Source organism: Staurois parvus, unplaced genomic scaffold (genome assembly GCF_062004578.1).
Source record: "Staurois parvus isolate SC_StPar_1 unplaced genomic scaffold, SC_StPar_1.0 ptg000242l, whole genome shotgun sequence".
NCBI classification, from domain to species: domain Eukaryota; kingdom Metazoa; phylum Chordata; class Amphibia; order Anura; family Ranidae; genus Staurois; species Staurois parvus.
The window spans coordinates 2,079,433-2,103,356 of NW_028318038.1; the positions used below are offsets into that span (position 1 = coordinate 2,079,433).

Genomic DNA, 23,924 nt, shown 5'->3' on the forward strand with positions numbered 1-23,924 from the left:
GGCTGGTCCTTCGGACACAAGTTGGGGAGAATGGCTGGGGTCTGACGCCACGCTGTCACAATAGTATACATGCTGACAGGAGGAGGAAGCAGGGTGATGACTTAGCAGTATGTTGCTGCCCCCTCATTGTCCAGTTAGCAAAGAAAATGCAGGAAGGTGTCACCACCGTATTCTTTAAAGCTAACACAGAAAGTGGCGTCACCTTCCTGGCAATAGAACTGGACAGAATTACAATTTCTTTACGAGATAAGACAGTTCACATATGCATAATGCAGGTGTGTATATAGCTGTTTGCCTGGTGTTTGGCTTTGACAATAACGTTCCACTGTTAACATCATTTCACAAAATTCACACATTTTAAAAAAACACATATTTAAAAAAAAAAGGGGGTTCAATGGAGCTTGACATATAAGGCTGATGGATAACCAGTTTCTTTGAAAAATGGACAGCATGACAACTTTTTTATTTTTTTTTTTATTTTTTTTTTTATTTAAAGATTGTAAAGTTTTGCAATGTGAAGGAAACATATATAAGTATATTTAACATAGACAGTAACATATGAATAAATTAAATAACCGTAAAATAAAAATGTTCACAGTGTTGGTAATGAGATGAGATTGTATCGGCGGCATGGGCGGACTGACAACTCATGGGGCCCCCGGGCAATAGGGGATCATGGGGCCCCTGTGTCCTTGCCCAAACTCAAAAAAGCCTATGAAAAAAGGTACCAGGGGCATCTCATGGGGCCCCTACTGACCCCGGGCAGTGCCCGAGTTTCCAAAGGGTCAGTCCGCCCCTGATAGGTGGGTTACGATAACCATGACATATCATGAGATAATACATTGGTTGCTCAGATATCATACTGTACAATTGGGAATGGAAGAAAAAAAGAAAAAAAACACAGAGCCATACAAGGGCACATAGCCATTCACTTCTATGGCCATCTGTATGCACCATCTCCCCTGGTGCTTGAAAACGCCAGGAATTTTATGTTGCTAGATATTTGCTCTTGTCTGTGTCAATGTAGCCTTACACACAGCATAGTGGCCCATTTTATTGTTGTGTTGTCTTTTAGGCCTCATTCACAAGGGTGCACCGATCCTTACACCCATTTGAAGGGCCATCTTCACCTGCACAGGATGCACAGGTGCTTTATGCAGCCACATGCAGTGTAGTCTGCTCAAATCAAAGATAGGCGCCATGCTGTACAGACCTGCACAGATCAGACACACTGCATTCTGAACCTCATACCCGCTTAGATGTACACTCTGCAATGTGCTTGGAGATCCATGCAGGCCTTGCCTGTCATTGATTTTAACAGGATACCTGCACATGGGTGCATGGAACACTTGTGTATCCAATGCAGGAGAAGACAACCCTTTACACAGGTGTACAGATTGGTATGCCTGTGTGAATGAGGACCTAAGGCTTGGTTCACACTATAGAGACACAGTCCTGATGCCTGCCAGATGCGTTTCTGCGTATGCGTTTCTGCAGCGTTTTTGATGCGGTGCATTTTTTCCCTTCTTTTTTTCTTCACCTTAAATAAGGACACGTGCATTCAGATGCATTTTTGTAACATGTTCTACTTTTTTTTCTAGAACTAAAATGAACTGCACCTGACTGCACTAGATGAGCTATACCATTGGAAACCACATAACCTACTATCTATGCATTTTTGATGTAGAGAAAAATAAACGCAGTAGACTGCATGTAGTGTTAACCAGCACTAAATAAACACAAATATTTTCAAAGAAGTTATAAAAAATATAAATAAAAAAGTATGTCATAGAATAAAGCAAATAATGGCCTATGAGCTGTCCAGTCTGAACCTCATTCATTCTGATTCCTGCTGTTGATGTAAGCAAGACAAAGCAGATATCTGGGCCACCAGCCACTACTAAACTAGGTTCTGTCATGTCCTGCTAGCATTTAACCGCTTATGCCCCGCACACACGATAAGAAAATCCTACGAAAAATTTTGCGGGACCACTGATTGAACAATTTTCTCTTCATTGATGAGCAGGATGTTTTAACCACTTCCTGTCCGGACACTTTTACCCCCTTCCTGTCCAGGGCAATTTTCAGCTCTCAGCGCTATCACATTTTGAATGACAATTGCGCGGTCATGCAATACTGTACCCATATGAATTTTTTACCATTTTTTTGAGACAGATAAAGCTTTATTTTGGTGGTATTTATTCACCGCTGGGATTTTTATTTTTTTTACTATGTAAATGAAAAAGTCCAAAAATTTTGAAAAAAAGTGTTTTTTTTAATAAAATTTTGCAAATAAATAATATTTCATCCTAAATCTTGGCCAAAATTGATTCCGTTATTTTTTTAATAAAAAAAAAAATCCAAATTAGTTTATAACCAAACATTATAATTTTTAAACATTTTTTTTTACATTTTTATTTTATTTTTTTTATATTATTTTTTATTTTTATTTTTTATTTTTACATACTGTCACCCTAGCAGTACAGTGTCACCATGGTGACACTGTACTACTTGTGGGGGGTGATGAAGATTTTTTTTTTTTTTTTTACACTGATTGCTTTTACACCCATATAGGATGTAAAAGCAATCATTTCTCTTTCTCTCTGTCTGCATTCTTGCAGTCATTGAGAAATACTGAGTGAGCTGTGATTGGTCACAGCTTGTCACATGGTACAAGGCTTTTGTGAATAGCCTTGTACCATGTGACCTCTGTGATCATTCACAGATTTCACACGTAGTAAGCAATGATGTCACAAGTGACATCTTGCTTACTACTTTGCATGTGATCACTGATTCGCCAATCAGTGATCACATGACCGGGACCTCGTACAGAGGTCCCGTCCGACGATCGGTGTTTCACTGTGTCCGGAGGACACAGCGGACACCGGATCGCGGTGGTGCGCGCTCCTAGGGAGCGCGCACAGCTAGAAAAGGCGGGTGCCGTTTAGGAACGGCAACCCGACCTTGGACTGCCACCGCCCTGCCGTTTATAAACAGCAGGCGGACGGCAAGAGGTTAACCGATAACGATATTGTGAACGAAAAAATCCGGTTAAACAACAGTGAAAAATGTTGTCGTTTCATATACTAACAACCGATTTTCTATGCGGTGGTATGACGGTCATACCAAAAAAATCTATTAAGCGCTATCACACATAATCGGAAACAGAAGATGACCCGGATGTTTATGTCCAAGGAATCTTCCTAACACAAATAAAAAGTCCAAATGGTAAAAGTAGATTGGCCTAATGAGATAATGAAACCAGAATTCTGCATATTATATTTTATGTATCACTATTTATGTATATAGGTAATGTAATAAACTTTATTATACTCATTGCTGGTAATTGTTGTGTATATCGCTCGTTCTGGCGGGAAGGGCGTGGCTACAAGGTCACACGCACACTGCATCACTTCCACTTGTACGGAAGACGTCAATTCTACGTATTGCCCGATGAACAATTTTTTTAGATTGGTTAATGTGGGCCACGATTTTGACCAACGAACAAACGCCTCTCGGTTTTCTAATCGTGTATTCCCACCTTTAGTCTCAAGAGGACAGCAGCATGCGGTTACGGGAGTCACTTTGGGTGGGGAGACCCCTGTCTCAGCTTCCCATATCCCTCTTATGTATATATCACCCTGTGCCTGTTAGGTGATCTGTCCTAATATTGGGGTGGGGGGTTGTTGATTGTTTAATGTTATGTGGCTGCATCCCATTGTTCTATTGTTTGGCTTGGGAGCAAACTATTATGGGATGTATGTGTTTATGTGTATTAGCTTAGTGTGTGTGTGTGGGGGGGGGGGGGGGAGTGTCTCCAGCGGCCCTCCCTCCTGATAGGACTGTCTGCTGGTGTGAAGTTTGAATACCTGTGTGTCTCTTGTTACTAAATGTAGATTGCCCCACCCAGTGTCATTATGCAGGGAGGGGGGAATGTTCCCTGAGTGTATATATCTTGTATCTGTGTTCAAATAAACTAGTCTACCTCCTGGTTTATTTCAAGATTAGTGTCATCTAGTCTTGTATTGTCGGCTGTGGTGTCTGTTGTTGGTGTTGGGACGGGGAAGGGGTAGTCTAACGGAACTATTCAATCGCAGTCTGGGTCGGTTCCGTTAAACATGCTATGTGTCAAAAAATGTGCTCCCCAGAACACAAGAAGAAGATAGGTACAGTTGAGTTCAAAATAATAGCAGTGTAAGCAGCATAACCTCTTCAAGTATTCTGATGTATTCAAACTGATCCATGATCCCTGGTATGCGATAAATAGGCCCAACACCATAGTATGAGAAACATCCCCATATCATGATGCTTGCGCAACCATGCTTCACTGTCTTCACAGTGTACTGTGGCTTGAATTCAGTGTTTGGGGGTCATCTGACAAACTGTCTCCGGCCACTAGAACTAAAAAGAACAATCTTACTTTCATCAGTCCACAAAACGTTGCGCCATTTCTCTTTAGGCCAGTCAATGTGCTCTTTGGCAAATTGTAACCTCTTCAGCACATCTTTTTTTCAACAGTGGGACATTGCGGGGGCTTCTTGCAGATAGCTTGGCTTCACATAGGCGTCTTCTAATTGTAACAGTACTCACAGGTAACTTTACACCTTCTTTGATCTTCCTGGAGCTGATTGTTGGCTGAGTCCTTGCCATTTTGGCTATTCTTCTATCCATTCGAATGGTAGTTTTTCGCTTTCTTCCACGTCTTTCAGGTTGTGGTTGCCATTTTAAAGCATTTGCGATCATTTTAGCTGAGCAACCTATCATTTTCTGCACTTCTTTATATGTTTTCCCCTCTCCAATCAACTTTTTATTCAAGGTACGCTGTTCTTCTGAACAATGTCTGGAACGACCCATTTCCTCAGAATTTCAGAGAGAAATGCACTGCAACCAGCATGTACAACATTTGCTGCCTTCCTTCCTTAAATAAGGGCAATAATTGCCACCTGTTTTTCAAAGAATGAATGACCTCACTAATAGAACTCCACACTGCTATTAATTTGAACATGCCCTTTCAATTAGTGATTCAATTACACAGAATCAGCAGCATGCATGTCATGACTGTTGGGTCTGTTGGATTTCTATTACTCTACTACACCTGCTAGTAAATTATTTGCCATGTAGAAATATCATTTCTACCAAAAACAGTGATTGATCAGGTTAGTGATGTCTGACTGCTATTATTTTGAACACAACTGTATATGATATCCCACAATAGTGATGGTTTTATATTACTTTGGTGGGAGAATGGTAAGAAGATAAAAAAATAACTGAATCTTTGGGCCTCTCTGTTCAATTGTCATATTGCCCATCATGCTGCTGGACCACTTGGGAGGTGTAGGAGGTAGATGGACATAAACACTACCCTTTACTGCTCTGCTCGCTGACATTAGTCATTTATTACAGATGTTTATATAGCACTGACTATTTATGCATTGCTTTGCATACTGTACATTCATATCAGCCCCTGCATTCAAGGAGCTTTCAGTCTAAGGTCGCTATCTCAGATGCATACATGTACACACATTGTAGGGCTCAATTAGACAGGCACCAACATCCCAGAATGTCTTTGGAGTGTTCGAGAAAACTGGAGTGCATTTAGGAAACCCATGCAAGCACAGAGGGAACATACAAAAAGCCCTGTCTGGGACCAGACTGAGGACCCCAGTGATACAAGGCATAAGCGCTAACTACAAAGCTACTGTGCTGATGTGCAGAATGACAGTTAAAGTGGAACTACACTGCATCTGCAGCACAAAACAAAAACGCTATTTAATTTGTTTTTAATTTTCAAGGGAAACCCCCATCCATCCTTGACTTCATGCTTTATTTTGCTGAGAAATCACTTTAAAAAACACCCCTCTAGCATTTCTGGCCATGGCCATCTTAAATAAGGGCAGATGAATTGACTTCCTGGAATCCATCTGCCCTTAGCTTTGGCGTACAGCCAGTAGGGTGTGCTTAGCTGAGAAAGCCCCTCTTTCCCTCCTGAAGACAAGGAAACCAAAAGTAATTGAAGATATGTAAAAAAAAAAAGTTTAAAACAAGTAAATATGTTCTACTTTCCTATCTATTTACTAATTCTAGCAGCATAAAGATTAAAAAAAGTCAATGTTGATTGAGAGAAGTTCTGCTTTAGGGTGAACCTGGCCTAATCCAAAAAGCACTTAATGCAATTATAGGGCTCAAAAAATGTATTTTGTGATGTCTGCAAGCACCCATGTTTAGTCTTTTTAGTTCAGTGTCCCTGTGCAGCCATTTGGATCCTAAGAACAGGCTATATAGACACAGGGTCTGGCAAGCCGCACAACCTGAACTGTAGTTCCATCTTCCCGCTACTTTCACAATGATCCACGGCAAAAACACATATATGTTTTTGCCACATTTTTACCGCTTTTGCGGTGCATTTTCAAAAGGTTATGTGACTCAAAAAATGCACCAAAACACAACGCAGGTGCGTTTTGATGCATTTTTGCCTCACTTTCAAATAATTTCTCTGGGAGGTGCGTTTTTGGTGTTTTTTTTTTTTTTTTTTTACCGGCCCAAACCTGCACAAAAAATGCAGCTAGCAGGAATTTTAAAAAATGCACTGAACCTACAACAGACCAGTGTGAATACATGGTCACACGTTTTTCTTCCATTTATTTAAACGCAAAAGCGGAAGAAAAACAGATCAGTGTTGAAAGCATCCTTAATGTTTGGTCAGGTTCACTAAGTCTGCCACAACTAGCTCTTCCACATCTAATTGTTATTTAACCGCTTCCGTACCGCTCTATAGCAGAAATACTGCTACAGGGAGACTCTGGTGCACAAGATCACGTGATTTCTCGCCGGCACCCGGTGATCACCGAGTATCTCCGACAGGGGAGAGATCTGTATAAACAACACAGATATCTCCCCTGTCAGCTCCTGCACACTACTTTGTATGGCTCTGCATACCAAAGCCATACAAAGCCGTGTTCTTACAGTGGAAAGCACACACAGAGCACACAGTAAGATAGCACACAGTTAACCCTTTGATCGCCCCATATGTTAACCCCTTCCTGTCCAGTGCCATTAGTACAGTGTCAGTGCTTTTTATTTGCACTGATCCCTGTATTGGTGTCACGGGGATGTCATTGACACCAAGTCAGTTCCCCCCAGTGTCAGAATGCCCGCAGCTTTCCTGCAGTCCTGCTATAAATCGCCAACCACCACCATTACTAGTAAAAAAGAAAAAAAGAAATTTCAGTATATATACTGCCATTCCCTAAAACGAATTCATTTACACATATTGGGATTTTGTTTAGCAAAGACATATTACAGAATACATTTTGGCCTAAATTTATGACAAATTAGACTTATAAAAAAAAATTTCCGGACATATATATTGTTTTTATCTCAAAATTGTTGGTCTTTTTTTGTTTATAGCGTAAAAAAAAAAAAAAAAAACACACAAGCAATTAAATACCACCAAAAGAAAGCTCTATTTGTGGGCAAAAAAGAAGGTAAATTTAATTTGGGTGCAGCGTTGCATGACCGCACAGTTGTCAGTTAAACTAACGCAGTGCTATAAGGCAAAAAATGGCCTGGTCAGGAAGGGGGTAAATCCTCAGGAAGGCAAGTGGTTAATAGACATAATAACAAGCAAACAAGATAGGAGTAGAGCCAACCTTGAGGTGTATATCCAGGCATCATACTAATGTGATCCCAGACCTTCCTGTCCTCCTCTAGATTATGAGCCAGCATTCATTTTTTTAACTTGTTCCTGTAGTGAAAAACAACTTTTATTTTACTCCCTGTGATATCATCACCAACCATGTAAAATTCTTGCAAGGGTAGCTGCCTGGAGATCAGTTTCTGTTGCTGTAAGCACGCCCCCAGAACTACATCTCGCAAGAGCCCTTTCCCTACACAGTGTGTGGGCAGGCTCTTGGGCGTCAAGGTAGCAGCATTGTTTTGCTGGGAAATAAATCAATATATGCACATGGAGAGGAGCAGAGAGGGTTGAGGGATAGGCAGAGTTCTGTAGTCCAGAAGGCAGGGCTTACAAAGCTGGTTGGGATTTCAGTCCAGCAAAAGCAATATGTTGTCATACAGAAAGTACCAAGCACAATGGATTGCTGGCAAATCAGCATCTATTTTTCTATACTTGCAGCATTTTTGGGAAAATGTACATGTGATGTAGAAATGTACTTCTTGTGTATACCAAACCAAAAACTTCATCATGGGAAAAAAGAAGTGCCGTGTCTACTTCCCCACCCTACACCACAGAATGTATTTACTACTTTGGTTGATGCTCTTTAAGATTGAGCCTCTGTCACCCTTTTCAGCTCCGATAGCCAGTCTGTGTCCACATCCTCTTCCTCAAAGTCTCTATAGAGTGAAGAATAAAAGAACGTAAGTCATCTCTGAATTTACACAGAAAATATATTATGCTAAGGTCATAAGCCCCATGAGATGCCACTAGTACCTTTCATAGGCTTTTTTGGGTGTGGTTTTAGTGTGGGTGATGCCACAGGGGCCCCATGATCCCCTATTGCCTGGGGGCCCCCTGAGCTCTCAGTCCGCCCCTGAGCCCTACATTAGGATTATAGAGCGCCTGTAATTTACCACAAGACTTAAAACGTAACCCAATCAAGTCCATCAGTTGACTGCTAACGCTATCCAAGAAACATGGCCAGTGTTCAAAAGTCAGAAAACCCACTCAATTTTCCTTTAGGAGGATCTGTTAATTTGTAAATAAAGGAGCCTCCAATTTTGATTTGTTTTTGGTGGTTAGATTTTTTCTGTTTCCCATTCATTACCTAAAGGGTTACTGTAATGGTACGTGACTTTTGACTGAATGCCATTGGTTAATGATCTTGGCCTAGAAAGCATGCATAGCTTACGTGTCTTCATCATCTGATCTTGGCTGCAATCTCTCAAGATCTATGGCAATCTCCTCCTCTCTGCTGTCTGTGGCATCTGGTCCTGGAACGGCAGTGCCAAGTGGTCCCTTCAGACATTCTTCTGCAGGTCCTATTGTACAAAGACAGAATATCTTAGAGTATACTGTATGACCATAGAAAGCTAGATAGTACTCATGAATATTCATTAGTCGGTTTTATGTCCTAAACTACCTGAAGACAAGAGGTTACAGGTGCTTGTGTAGGCTGTTTAGCCTCTTGCCAACTATGTACTGCATAACTGCCGCGGCAGGGAAGGTAGGCCTTAAAGAGTACGTAAACCCAATATTTCATATTCCTGATATGTGACTTCTACACCATGTACTTGTATGAAACAATATCTTGTTCTCTTTGTATGGCTTCCTTTGTATGAAATCACTGGTGGTCCTGCCAGTCCCTCTGCTTTCCTATTAACAACTTACCACACTAGGCATCAGAGCACAGCATGGTTAGTTCTCTATCTGTGCTGGGAACTCTGCCTACTCTCCTCCAATGATCAGACTGGTCCTGACATATTCCCCCCTGCACTACCATTTACTGGGAAGAGCAGTGTATTGCTGTTTCTCCTCTCCCAGTTGAGAACAGAGGGTATGCGATCACTTACAAAAAAAGGGGAAAAAAGGTGTTTATAATGTTTTTATATGTATACACAAATGTTTTTCCTTTCATTCCTATTTTAAACTGAATGGGTCGTTTTACAAGGTAAAGGTTTACAATCACTTTAATGCCAACACGCTACACATAGGTATCCCGGGGGGTGGAGAATTCTATGCGAAGAGATCCAGTCTCTGTTTATGATTGGGGGCTGGTGGAACAGGGTCCTGATCATGTGACCACTGTGACAGCCAATCATAGTGATCACATGACTGGGAAATTATTTCTGCCTCCGGGCTTTAAGACCCATTTGCAGAGCCCCCTGGGAAAGAGTGAAAAGAGTCTAAGCATAACTAATGTCTGCACTAATCACCTCTCCTCCAACAATACAACATCCTAAAATTTCCCTCACCACAGCCGGTGTCTTCTAGGTTTGGCATCTGCATATACATGTATAGATCAGTGTACAATCTTAGAAGACTCACTAGCTGCAAGTTAAGAAGCTATTGCTTGCAAATTATGTATTTTCCATTAAAGCTTTATTTTTAGGATGATAACTCAACAGTCTTATGTGACGTCTATGGAACATCTGCACAACGATTTTTGGAGAAACGGTCAAGTCAAGCATCTTCATCTCTTTGACCTCCAATTAAATGGTTCCTGTAAACATAGATGATCCAAGCTTACATGATAAGATTGCCAAACAAAAACCCTGAAGCAGGTCCAATTGTGAATGCGATTTTAACATTTTAGCGGCATTAAACTCTACAAATAAAAATTAAAAAGAATGGGCCGCTGCAGGTTTATGCTATAACGTGCTAGTATACTGGCATACGAGCACATTGAGACAGGCTTACCTGTCAAAGGAAGCCCTCTAGCACTGTTCTGTGACTGCTCAGGTGCTTCCATCTTCTCCAAGTTTTCCTTTAGGCTCGGCCACTTGAATGGCTCAGCAACGATGATGTCACTCCTGTGCCTGAGACAAGAGTCACTTCATCACGGGATGGCGCAGGTGCAGTAAATGTACTCTGAGCTGTGCATGTGTGGCTCAGTGTACATTACTGCTGACAGGCAGCGGGAAGCATTTATAACAGAAGAGTCACTAGGGTTCATCTTTCGGCCTCATGTATACTGGGCAAAATTAAAAATGCAGCTTTAACAGGCATTTAGTGTTTATTTTTTTAGCCTGTAATTGCACCTGTATGTTAACCTATGTGTACTACTAGAACAGGAGTTTTACGGGCTGAAAAAACCCATCACCAGTGCGTTCGGGAGGGAGCGGTTAGGTAGAATAAACACGCATAAATGCACAATAATGCTAGATGCGTTTAGGAGTATTGCACATTACTGCATTCAAATGGCCAGAATAAATGACTGTTCCATTGAATGTCCAATAAAATACATTAGTGGCAAACGCACAAACTAGCCTAAATGATGCGAATGAACACAAATGATTGTGCAAAAGTTGCTTTTACTGTGTTCTTTTAAGCAACTTTTGCCCTGCCAAGAGAAAAAGTGTTTAAAGGAGCTGAGCAAACGCTTGGTGTGCATGCAGCCTTAAGGGCAAAATATGTACAAATAAGTCTACAACACACTATGAATTGATATTGTACTTACTTGACCTATAGACAGTGTACGTTTTAAATGCTGTGGTGAGGTCAGCGTTATTTAGGATATTTAGCAATGATTCAGGTGTCTCCTTATTCCACTTCTTTCTCTGCTCCTTCGGTTCATAATTGATAACATTGCCTCCTACATACAGGACCAAAAGCACAGCAGTAATTAGGGAAACCTTCTTTGAAGTTTTAGTACAAGATCGACAGAATAAAATATGAGGTCTGAGGAACTAGAATTAAAGTGTTACTAAACCTAGGACCCTGCATTCACTCTGGTTTCCCAAGTACACAACGCGGAAATGCAATTATTTTAGTAAATATAAACTTCTAAAAACCTTTTCTCTTCAGCAGTATATAGCAGTCTTGTGACTACTATCAGTGTCTGCGTTCTCCTCTGACTGTCCTATGAGGCTGCATGACCCCTGACCCTCTATCTGGACAGTGCTGATTGGCCCTGTGCATCACATGCACCTTCCCAAAGGAAGAAAAAAACTCTAGAAATACACACTAAACTGAGCAGGTGCAGAGTGCCTCCTGTACTATCAGCAGATGGATTGGGGAGGGTCAGATAAGACAGGATCAAACAGCCTTTTTGCACAATGCAGAGGATTAACCCTTTAGGTTGCATAGTTAGTATAACCAGCATGCTTTACTGCATATACAGACTCATTTTACTGTTGTGGGTTTAATAACACTCAAAAGGGGCACGGCTCTTATGGTCTCAGTATTGGTTGATAAAAATATATACTATATATATATATATACAGTCATGGCCGAAATTGTTGGCACCCTTGATATTTCTCCAGGAAATCATGTATTTCTCACGAAACGTATTGCATTAACACATGTTTTGCTATACACATGTTTATTCCCTTTGTGTGTATTGGGACAAAACAAAAAAAGGGAGGAAAGAAAGCAAATTCGACATAATGTCACACAAACCTCCAAAAATGGGCTGGACAAAAGTATTGGCACCCTTTCACAACTGCGGATAAATAAGAATGTTACAAGCATGTGATGCTCCTGTAAACTCACCTGGGGCAAGTAACAGGTGTGGGCAATATAGAAATCACACCTGAAAGCAGATAAAAAGGAGAGACGTTCACTTAACCTTTGCATTGTGTGTCTGTCTGTGCCACACTAAGCATGGACAACAGAAAGAGGAGACGAGAACTGTCTGAGGACCTGAGAACCAAAATTGTGGCAAAATATCAACAATCTCAAGGTTACAAGTCCATCTCCAGAGAACTAGATTTGCCTTTGTCCACAGTGCGCAACATTATCAAGAAGTTTGCAACCCATGGCACTGTAGCTAATCTCCCTGGTCGTGGACGGATGAGGAAAATTGATGAAAGATTGCAACGCAGAATAGTCCGGATGGTGGATAAGCAGCCCCAAACATGTTCCAAAGACATTCAAGCTGTCCTGCAGGCTCAGGGAGCATCAGTGTCAGCGCGAACTATCCGTCGACATTTAAATGAAATGAAACGCTATGGCAGGAGACCCAGGAGGACCCCACTGCTGACACAGAGACATAAAAAAGCAAGACTACAGTTTGCCAAAATGTACTTGAGTAAGCCAAAAGCCTTCTGGGAAAACGTCTTGTGGACAGATGAGACCAAGATAGAGCTTTTCGGTAAAGCACATCATTCTACTGTTTACCGAAAACGGAATGAGGCCTACAAAGAACAAAACACAGTACCTACGGTAAAATATGGTGGAGGTTCAATGATGTTTTGGGGTTGTTTTGCTGCCTCTGGCACTGGGTGCCTTGACTGTGTGCAAGGCATCATGAAATCTGAGGATTACCAAAGGATTTTGGGTCGCACTGTAGGGCCCAGTGTCAGAAAGCTGGGTTTGCGTCCAAGATCCTGGGTCTTCCAGCAGGACAATGACCCCAAACATACGTCAAAAAGCACTCAGAAATGGATGGCAAAGAAGCGCTGGAGAGTTCTGAAGTGGCCAGCAATGAGCCCAGATCTAAATCCCATTGAACACCTGTGGAGAGATCTTAAAATTGCTGTTGGGAAAAGGTGTCCTTCCAATAAGAGAGACCTGGAGCTGTTTGCAAAGGAAGAGTGGTCCAAAATTCCGGGTGAGAGGTGTCAGAAGCTTATTGATGGTTATAGGAAGCGACTGATTTCAGTTATGTTTTCCAAAGGGTGTGCAACCAAATATTAAGTTAAGGGTGCCAATACTTTTGTCCAGCCCATTTTTGGGGTTTTGTGTGACATTATGTCATATTTGCTTTTCTGCCTCTGTTTTATATTTGTTCCAATACATACAAAGGGAATAAACATGTGTATAGCAAAACATGTGTTAATGCAATACCTTTTTTGTGTGAAATACTTGATTTTCAGGAAAAATATCAAGGGTGCCAACAATTTCGGCCATGACTGTATATATATATATATAATCTGGCCACTTTTCCAAGCTGTGTTATTTTAATTGTACCTAATTGTTTCTGTTGCCATAATGGGTGGTTCATTGCTGCAAAAGCAGATAAAGGCACATGGAGCTTCTTGCTGGTAATAGAATAACACAGCCCACCAACCTCTTCATATGCCTACTTTATAGCCTAATTTTGTTTAACACTCAGGGAGGGTTGCACAGATCTTAAAGCTGAATTCCAGGCAGATATAAATTACAAAATTTAATACAGCAATGTGTTTGTAGTTATTTTTTTTAAATGCAAGCAGTGTTAATACCAGAATCTGACCTGGAAATAGCTTCTTGCAATCAGCTGCACAGTAGAGCTCAAACTGAGAGAGGAAGAAGCAGCACATGAAGCCAGTTAGTTGTGCTTCAGTGCTTATATGCTAATAAGGAACATTCTGATAGGAGGAGACAGCAGGCTGACAGAGACAATAGCTGTTAGGTATGCTGCTTCTCCTTCACAGGCTGGGGTAGGAGCAAGACCTGTAAGGGTAGATAGAGTTGTGCTGTTTGATGGGACTTTACTAAATCATTTTATGACTAGTCTACTCACCCACACTTCTGTTCGACTCTATGCTAGATGTAAGGCTGGTAGCATCCTCCAGAACATTTACAACTGTGTTTGTGGGTTCTTTCTTCCACTGTCGCCTTCTTGAACAGGGAGCTTTGGAGTGCTGTGCTGTATGAAAACAGAATGTACTGTAGTACTTATAAAATAAATATATATATATATATATATATATATATATACACACGCACACACAGACATACATACACTACTGTATATATGTTTTGGCACAATATAGTTCCATCAATCATTCATACAGTTCCATGATGTTTAGTATTTACACTCACCGGCCACTTTATTAGATACACATTGCTAGTGCCAAGAAAATATCCCCCACACCATTGCACCACCAGCCTGAACCGTTGATACAAGGCAGGATGAAACCATGCTTTCATGTTGTTTACACCAAATTCGAACCCTACCATCTGAATGTCGCAGCAACCAGTCTATCCATTCTCCTCTGACATCAACAAGACATTTTTGTCCACACAACTGTCACTCACTGGATATTTTCTTTTTTTTTTGGACCATCCTCTGTAAACCCTAGAGATAGTTGTGCGTGAAAATCTCAGTAGATCAACAGTTTTTTTAATTACTCATACCAGCCCGTCTGGCCCCAACAACCATGCCATGTTCAAAGCCACTTAAATCATTTTTCTTCCCTATTCTGATGCTCAGTTTGAACTTCAGCAAGTCATCTTCACCGCATCTAGATTCCTAAATGCATTGAGTTGCCGCCATGTGATTGGCTGATTTGTGTTACCAAGCAATTGAACAGGTGTACCTAATAAAGTGGCCAGTGAGCGTCTACATTCTGTCCAGTATTAGAACATTAAGGGTTCGTGCACACGGGCTTCTGATGCGGACGCCAGTGAGAAGGGGGCCAGTGGAAAGATGTAAACTCCAATTGAATGACATCTAGTCACCATGCATCAAACAATTGCCATTTTTAAATAAAGATTAAAATAAAAATGGAAATAAAATGTATTTCCAGTTTATTATTATTATATGGTACTTATATAATGCCATCAATTTCCGCAGGACTTTACATATATATTTTACATTCACATCAGTCCCCAATCTTCAAGAGACGTACAATTTAAGGTCCCTAACTCACATTCATATATACACATACTAGGGCCAATTTAGACAGGAGCCAGTTAACCTACCAGCATGTCTTTGGAGTGTGGGAGGAAACCAGAGTAACTGGAGGAAACCCACACAGGCACAGGGAGAACATGCAAACTGCAGACAGGTGGTGCCGTGGTTGGAATTTGAACCGACAACCCTATCTGCCAGGCAGAAGTGCTAACCATTAACTGTGCTGCCCATGCACACTGTGCTGTTTACATGCACTCCAGCGATGGTTGCATTACATTTTTAGGGGTGGGTGTTCTAACCCCAGTGGGCCATGCCTGATATTCTGGTAGTTTCCACAAGTGGAAGAAAATAACAGGGCATTGTCACTGTTTCTTCCAAGCATACATTAATGGCCATTTGTGCAGCAGATATTATTTAAAAGAAAGCTGCAGATTCATAAATATTGAAAATTACTTTTAAAATTACATTAACATGTTAAAAGGTTACATGAGGATTTCAGTGATTGGGTTTTGAAATGTAATAAAATCATAGGCACTGTAACAGAGGCTGTTGGAATATGCAAAGGTGACTGTGAACATCCAAAATGCTGGTGGCAGCATCAAGAATTATGGCAAGATCTCACTGTCAAAGAAGCAGAACCATAAAAGAAGCCAGGGCTGACTCAGCCCAAGATTCACCTGTACCTGAAAACAATTACTTTTTGGAAAGGCTATTTTAATAAAAAAAGACTGCAGAATCCTGCTTTTTACAGAGAAAATTTAAACATTACAAGGATGAACAATACTGATTATATCACTGTGACATATAAGAGACTTTTATTCTAGCCCTTGCAGTAGCCACCAGTAAAGCATGGGATCCCAGTCATATTACCTATCAGGAAAGATACACTATACCAGGGTTTCTAAGCTAGGGTCCCTCCAGAGGTGGCTAGGCGTTCCCTGAGCAATGAACAATGTCTGCCTCTCAGATAAACTCCCACTCACACCCTTGATGTTTTTAGCCATCTGTAAGGGGGTAGTTCTTTCCAATGACCACAAGTGTAAGGAGCATTCTTCCCACTTACCATCACACTAATGTATCTTGAGTTGTAGATATAGTAATTTTTAGCAGGGGTTCCCTAAGACCGCAAAGTTATTTTAAGGGTTCGTCCATGTTGAAAACGTTGAGTTCTTAAATTGTAGCACATGTAAGACTAAAGTTCTACAACATATATATTATGTTCATACCATCTTCCAGAGGTGCTGCTGGTTCATTTACGTGCTGGAGAAGTGAAGCCAGTTCATCTTGTGTAAAGTTTTCAGACAACTTGTCATCTGTCTATTAAGCAGTAAAAAATTAATTAACTTGCACATCACCAGTACACCTCCATACACGCTACATATATTGCATTACATTTGCACACAGAATTCATCTTTGCACATATGGTTTAGATTCAAATAGATAAGTATAAACCCACTGACAAATTAACAACAGTTGTAGTGCACTAGATAGATGCCTGTTTACAAGTTTCCTCAAGTTTCATTTAAAACAGGCATTGGACAATTGGCTCCATTGTGCAATCAATACAAATTTTCTCCGTCCTCTGACCACAGTTTTGTGATTGGCTGAATTAACTGCCTTCCATAAACTAGGTGTACTTATATACTTTGGATGATCTAAAACATATCGAAATTATTTCCCTTTTGTGACTGGACAAAGGGAATACACAGTTATATTGTACCATTAGAAGGGTTAATATAGTTTATGTGAAAACATTATCCCTTTTTTGTCTATTGAGGGACACTGAAAGTCTTTATCTTTGGGTTACACTCCCGCCTACAGGAGGACTGCACACAAACAAACAAAAAAACTGTAGGCATACCAAGAATAAGAAACAAGCAAAGCATTTTCCAGCAACACTTACCAGCCAACCAGCAAAACAATCAAATTCTCCCTGTCTAACTGTTTGAGTTAAAAACAGAGGGTTTTGTATGCACACATTTGTAAATACATGCATAAGCCACAGTCCCACGTCAAGAGTCCTCTGTATAATGTGGACCTAACTCTAAAATTTCCAGAGACTCCATAGTAGGAGCACATATATCAATGGATAGGTTAAGGCAGGTGTGCCTGGAAGAGCCCATCCCTTCTTAAAAAGTACAGGGACGTACGTGACACCCAGCTATAACAAAATGACAGCAAAGGCATCCAGTGTGTCCCTGCATTCAAATTAGCCAACTGCAAAAAATTGCAACTGTCCCAAACTATAACCAGCCTTACCAGTAAGGTGCACATGGAAGGGCAATGCACATCGTAAATGCACATCGTAAAAAAAAAAAAAAGGATTTCCCAGCACCACTTACCAGTCAGCCTGCAGTACAACCTGCCCTTAACCTATCCATTGATATATATGCTCCTATTATGGAGGCTTTAGAATTTTTAGAGTGAGGTTCACAGTATACAGAGGACCCTTGATGCGGGACTGTGGCTTACGCGTGTATTTGCAAATATATGCAAACAAAACCCTCTGTTTGTAATGCAAACTGTTAGACAGGGCCAAATTGGTTGTTTTGCAGACTAGCTGGTAAGTGTTGCTGAGAAATCTTTTCTTTGTTTGTGATGTGCTTTGCCCTTTCATGTGCACCTTACTGCTAAGGCAGGTTATAGGTTGGGATGGTTGCCATTTGTTTTGTGCTATCCAGAATAACCCCTTATAATACGAGCATGTCTCATTTTTTGCCAAAGTCATAGGCGTATGGTTGTCTTCTCTTCAGACCCTGCTTTTGGAGCACCATGTCTGGACCACATTGGACTAGACATTGCAGAGACAGCCTGGAATCAACCTTTGGGCACTGGGTTTCTCATAGGGCACATTAAAGAATCCAAAATCTATTCTGGTTAAAGTTAGCTGCAGATTGATTTCCAGGTTCAGAGCTGCTGGCCGTGCCTTAGCCCTTACCCTGTCTCTGAAGACTTACTTAGTGACTAGGTGGTCAGGTTGAGCATCGGGAGCTACCTCATTTACTTAGTTTGATGGTGTCAATATTCTCAGTACTTAGCCATTTTGCTTCGGAAGGGATGATGTTGGGGGATTGAGCACTGTGAGTGTCATTTGAGCTGGGTGGAGTGTTAGTTACACACGTTCCATACTTTCTTTCCTGACCTAAAGCATCAAGGAAGCATCTTCCTGCTTCTGCTCCTGCTTGCAAAGAGCCATGTGGAACTTCATTCTTTGATCCATTACTGTTGCCCACCTACAGTGGTTCTAGTCACCTAAGGGACCCTCACTGGTTACCAGCTGTCCAGATTTCACGAGTACCCGAGTCATCTTTAGCTCCATTGCATGTAGCTGGATCCTCTCCTTTTGGCTGAGGTTTTTACTATGGTCATGCAGGATGTCATGACTTAAATCACTCAGTTATTTGTAGACTCTGATCAAAGAGGCGCTCCAGCATGGTGCTTCTACCCCAGGAGTTTCTCTGTGCCACACATTTTCTCCTTTCTGTATCTGGGTCTAGACCCACAATTGGTTCTCAGCACTATCAAGGGTCAGGGTATTAAACTGCTGTCAGATTTTTATTCCAATCTGTATCTGCATTAGGGAGATTTCTCTCACTTACTGTCAGGACAAGAAGTGAAGTAATTCTTTTCAGTGGGAACAGAAAATTAAAACAATTTTTTTTAGTAAAATGGGGAAGGGATAGAACCTCTGCCAGGTTTCAGACTTCGTGCCTTAGTGACCATCACTCCCCTCATGTCTTGTCCTGCTGTCACAGGGACAGAAAGTAATATGAAATTTCAGTCTTAGCAAAAAAATTACTTTTTTAAAATCTATCAAAAACTAGAAAAAATTAAATCTTTGCTTTGTCACTGTTTGGGAGATTCAACATATTTTCTCATTCATTGACAGAGGTCACCAGGACAAGAAGTAAGGGAAAATATCTTCATCGGGGACCCATAGAAAGGAAACAGCTAACGCCTAGCTAAAGCTTTATCAGAAGTCCTTCTTTAGAGTGATCCTATAAGCAAAATGTACTGTATTTACCTGGGTACCCACAATAGATTTGACCACTTTCAGTAGGCCTCTTCTGGTCAATATGGTATTTGCTGAAGGCCGCTGTCGAGGGTCTTTGCGGAACATCTGTTTGATGAGACTGCGTATTTCATAGGAGTATTGTGAAGGGAGTGGACTGTAAGATCCATGGCATATCTTCATTATTAGGTTTTTCCAGCTTCCTGCCTGAAACTTGAAAGAAAAGACTAACAACGTAATTACTTAATTTACAAGATACAGTGAGGTGTAGGTTTGCTGTGCTGTAACATATGCATTGTTAATATAGCAAATTAACAATCCCTAATTTCACAAACGGTCTAAAAAAAAAAACAGTTCAGGCAAGCACAGGACAAGGATTGCTGCACAATGAAAGGATATGGATTTTTGTCAGGAGCAAAATGTTTTCTGAGCCAAAATCAGCTATGACATTGCAAGGAAGAATGGCACACAGAAACATAAATTCAGATCCCTATGTGTGGGTTTCAGAACCACCAGGAAGCCACGAGGCTAAATGTGTTTTCATAGGCTTCTATTTTCTCCAAAATTATTCTTTTAATAACCATTCAATGAACAAACAATGAATACCAAAACTCCTCTGATGTCACGACACTTAAAGGCAAACCAGACAGCAAGTATATGGGAGTGTGGCAAACTTACTAAGAATTATGCAAAATTGTACCAAGGGCGTTTTTTATTTGTTTACTATGTAAGTGCACTATATTTATTTAATAAATCTTTTAAAAAGAGGATAAGGGATTATATTTTCTTTTCAATTACATGGAACATATATATATATATATATATATATATATATATATATATATATATATATATATATATATATATATATATATATATATATATATATATATATATGGAGGAAAAAGTCTGAAAGAGTAAAAAGGAGTAAAAAGACCCATCCGTCCACCTCCGGGATAAGGATCTCTTGATAACGGCAAGACCCCCAGCTGGAAAAAGGAAAAACTCCATTCATCCATCCATCCACCCATTTGGGATACAGGGATTTATCCATTTGTCCATTTCTGAGCCCAAATAAGGGACACAAGCTTGTATGGCCTCACTTAACGGTTTGATTATAACTGGTGAAGGAGCACAATATATATATATATATATATATATATATATATATATATATATATAAATTTGGTGGACTATATTTTATTTTGGTAATATACCATAAACGACACCATATGATCATGGATTGTTTGAGGATTCCTTTTGAGGATTTTTTTGTGAAGATTTGCATGCAGCACTAGCGTGATTGTAATATCACATTGTGGAAATCTATTAGGACTCAGTCAATTGTTTGCAATATATTTTAATTAATTTATGTTTATTCATTATACTGATAGTGGAGTGCGACATTACAGGGTTTTTTCACATAATGGATACAACTTCATGAAAGTGGTATTACTGATACAGGTGTTTAGGTAGCTCACTTTCATACAAAATATGTTTTATGTCACTGGTCCCAGCCAACCAAAACTACAATTACCACTATTGTATTAACTTTGTACCAGTAGCTGTGGTTGCTCAAATATAAATTTAAGTGCACCTTTCATTTAAATAGTCCCACTTATCATGAATCAATATGGTATACAGTATGTTAGTATAACAAAAATGTTTTATCCTTATCAATTCAATAAAAAACAGCTATTCCCCAAATCTTAGGCAGCCCAGTTTACATGGTCTCCAGCTACCAATCAATACTGCAGAGAATTTATTGTTTTCAGGCTGCATTAATGTATGATAATCAAAACAGAAATATAAATAGATAATCACAAATTAGAAGGGTTTTATTACGTTAATATACACATAAAATAGTTTATATTAAGTTGATCTCTTTAATACACACACACAAACACTTACACACCAGGGGCGGACTGACCATTCGAGCACTCGGGCACTGCCCGAGGGCCCGGGGTCCGTAGGGGGCCCCATGAAATGCCCCTGGTACCTTTTTTATAGGCTTTTTTGAGTGTGGGCAAGGACACAGGGGCCCCATGATCCCCTATTGCCCGTGGGCCCCATGAGTTGTCAGTCCGCCCCTGTTACACACACACACTTAAAAGAATATTGATCGCCTTTAAGGATTGAATTGTGGATATGTGGTGCTGTAAAATAAAAGTGCATACTTACTGGATGTTTTAGGGTACAGATTTCGTATAACACACATCCCAATGACCAGATATCACTGAAACAAAGAATAAGAATACTGTGATGATATGTGCAGATGCGAAATTGTAAAGGTTACCAAAATGCATAATGATAATCTAATAGCATCTTAGTGTTTTAAGAATTATTTCACTTACTGAAAGGCTGCAGTGCTGGCACTGCAAAGTCTGCGGTCTCAGACCTTTGGCATGCCTGTGTATCCCTGGGTGGTGGGCAAAGGGGCATTGAAGTGAATTTGGGGAGATATTATTACCTTAATGCCTCTGTGTGACCCCAACACTGCCCATCTATGGTTAGGGCAGGGAATTATGGGGGAACAGAGTACTGGTACAGATAAGTAGCGGTGGCACAAAATGGACAACAACAAAGAGGATCAGGGGGTTCTAGTGTTTTCACTCTTCTTACTGTAGGTATCCACAACTGCTACAACTACTGTATTGTTACCATTAAAAACTGTATTTTGAGGACTTGTGCAGAGAAGGCATGGAGAATATGCATTGATATTATATGAATTTAGCTCTAGTACTTATGTAGCTGTTAATATTATGATTATTTAACAAGTTCAGCTATCACCCCTTTATACCCCTTTTACGTTTCTACTATGGACCTATTTTTTTTAATGACAACTTTGTCATTACTTAAGAAAACAAAATAAAGACGATAAAGTAGTACATCTATAATGTTTTAGGGGATTAACAAGGCTTTCTTTTGGTAATTTTATTTTCCAAAAAATGTTTTATATTCACAGATAAAATACGTAAAAATAAACAAACAAAACCCATTTTTCTTGCTTTGATGGTGTTATTGTTAATTTTGATAAATAGTATATATTTTATTCTACAATGTATAATAATAATGTATCCCTCATTTTAATGACACAAATTTTCCTGGTACAAAGCATCGCAAAGTTATTTACAAATACAAGTGACTTTTTTTTTTAATTTTGCACATTTTTTTAATGTATGCAAAAAAAACCCAAATGTTTAAATGTTATTGGATTTATAAGAAAAAGCAAAAACAAGGGAGGAGTTAATTATGGTTGATCAAAATGAACTGACGGTTTATGTAGGTGTAGAGCTATTCACTCTGAGGTCATCACAGAGGACAAGGGGGCACTCTTTACTTCTGGAGGAAAAGAAATGTAATCTCCAAATACGGAAAGGTTTCTTCACAGTAAGAGCTGTGAAAATGTGGAATAGACTCCCTCAAGAGTTGGTTCTGGCCAGCTCAGTGGATTGCTTCAAAAAAGGCCTGGATTGTTTCTTAGATACACAGAATGTAACTGGATACTAACATTTATAGGTAAAGTTGATCCAGGGAATATCCGATTGCCTCTCGGGGGATCAGGAAGGAATTTTTTTCCCAGCAGGAGCAAATTGGATCGTGCTTTGCTGGGTTATTTTTTTGCCTTCCTCTGGATCAACTGTGGGTATAGGATTAGAACTTTTTTTTTTTCTATGGTTGAACTTGATGGACTTTTGTCGTTTTTTCAGCCAGACTAACTAAGTAACTATGTAAATGAGTTAAATAGGAACACATTTGATTTTATTTTTTTATTATAGGCATTTTTCTAACTGATTTAATATGCAGATTATAGGTCGCTCTTTGATCTTCATATGAAGAAAATATAACAATTTTACACTGTAATTCTAAAGCACACTTTTGAACAGTGTTTAAAAACGGCTCAGCTTTTTCACAGCCATGACTGCAGCCCCTTTTGTATTACTCATTTTTACAGCTGGGAATAGCCAGTTGGGTGAGCACTTGCAGGGCAAGTCAAACAGGATGTGCTATATATGCCCTGTGTTATTGGTTAAGCTCTTTTGGGCATATGTAGCATGCCTAAGGTTTAAAACTGGTTAATAAGCACCAAGATAATATATTTGGCATATGCAATATGTATTCTGCTATTATTTATCAAGTACAAAAGCATGACAATGTTAAAGAAGAAAGCCTTGCCTAAATGAGTTTACAATCTCAGACTACCCATAGACTAAGGTGTACAGTTATCCATGCATACACAATCTGAGCAATCTCAGGGAGTTTGATTGGCCAGTAGGTACATGAACAGATACATTCAATTTGACAGGATATTCCTCTCCATTTAAATCAAGTGGGGAGAAGGATGGAATGGGATTTGTGGTTAGATGCTGCCAGCTCTACTTATCTCAAGGTGGAAGTTGTATGGTAACACTAGATATAACAGGAAAGGTGGTGGTAGGTTGTCATAGGCAGGGTGGATTTACCATTAGGCACAGTAGGTGTGTGAAGATGGATGCAGCTTTTCGCTGTATCATCATTTCCCATACATTTATCAATATTATACATTTTAACACAGACAACTTGAAAAAGCATATTTACACATTTTTACAATTCTCTAAGCCTCTAAGGATGATCCTTGCACAGGGGTGCTTTGGGTGCCAAAGACTGTATACCTATAAGGTTTCAAAGATAAA

The 23,924-nt window shown here is 39.9% G+C and overlaps 1 protein-coding gene across 1 annotated transcript in view; it reads right to left on the reverse strand.

The window, feature by feature from the left end:
- Positions 1-458: 458 nt before the first annotated feature.
- Positions 459-23,924, reverse strand: part of NEK3 (NIMA related kinase 3) — a 46,180-nt gene continuing 22,714 nt past the window's right edge. The window contains exons 8-14 of the mRNA XM_089680337.1: positions 21,433-21,487; positions 19,264-19,464; positions 16,466-16,556; positions 14,124-14,249; positions 11,136-11,270; positions 8,868-8,997; positions 459-8,352 (exon numbers count right to left, since the gene is read on the reverse strand). Of these exons, the coding sequence (XP_089536463.1) occupies positions 8,280-8,352; positions 8,868-8,997; positions 11,136-11,270; positions 14,124-14,249; positions 16,466-16,556; positions 19,264-19,464; positions 21,433-21,487 (811 nt within the window). The 3' untranslated portion in view covers positions 459-8,279. The remainder of the gene's footprint in view (positions 8,353-8,867; positions 8,998-11,135; positions 11,271-14,123; positions 14,250-16,465; positions 16,557-19,263; positions 19,465-21,432; positions 21,488-23,924) is intronic.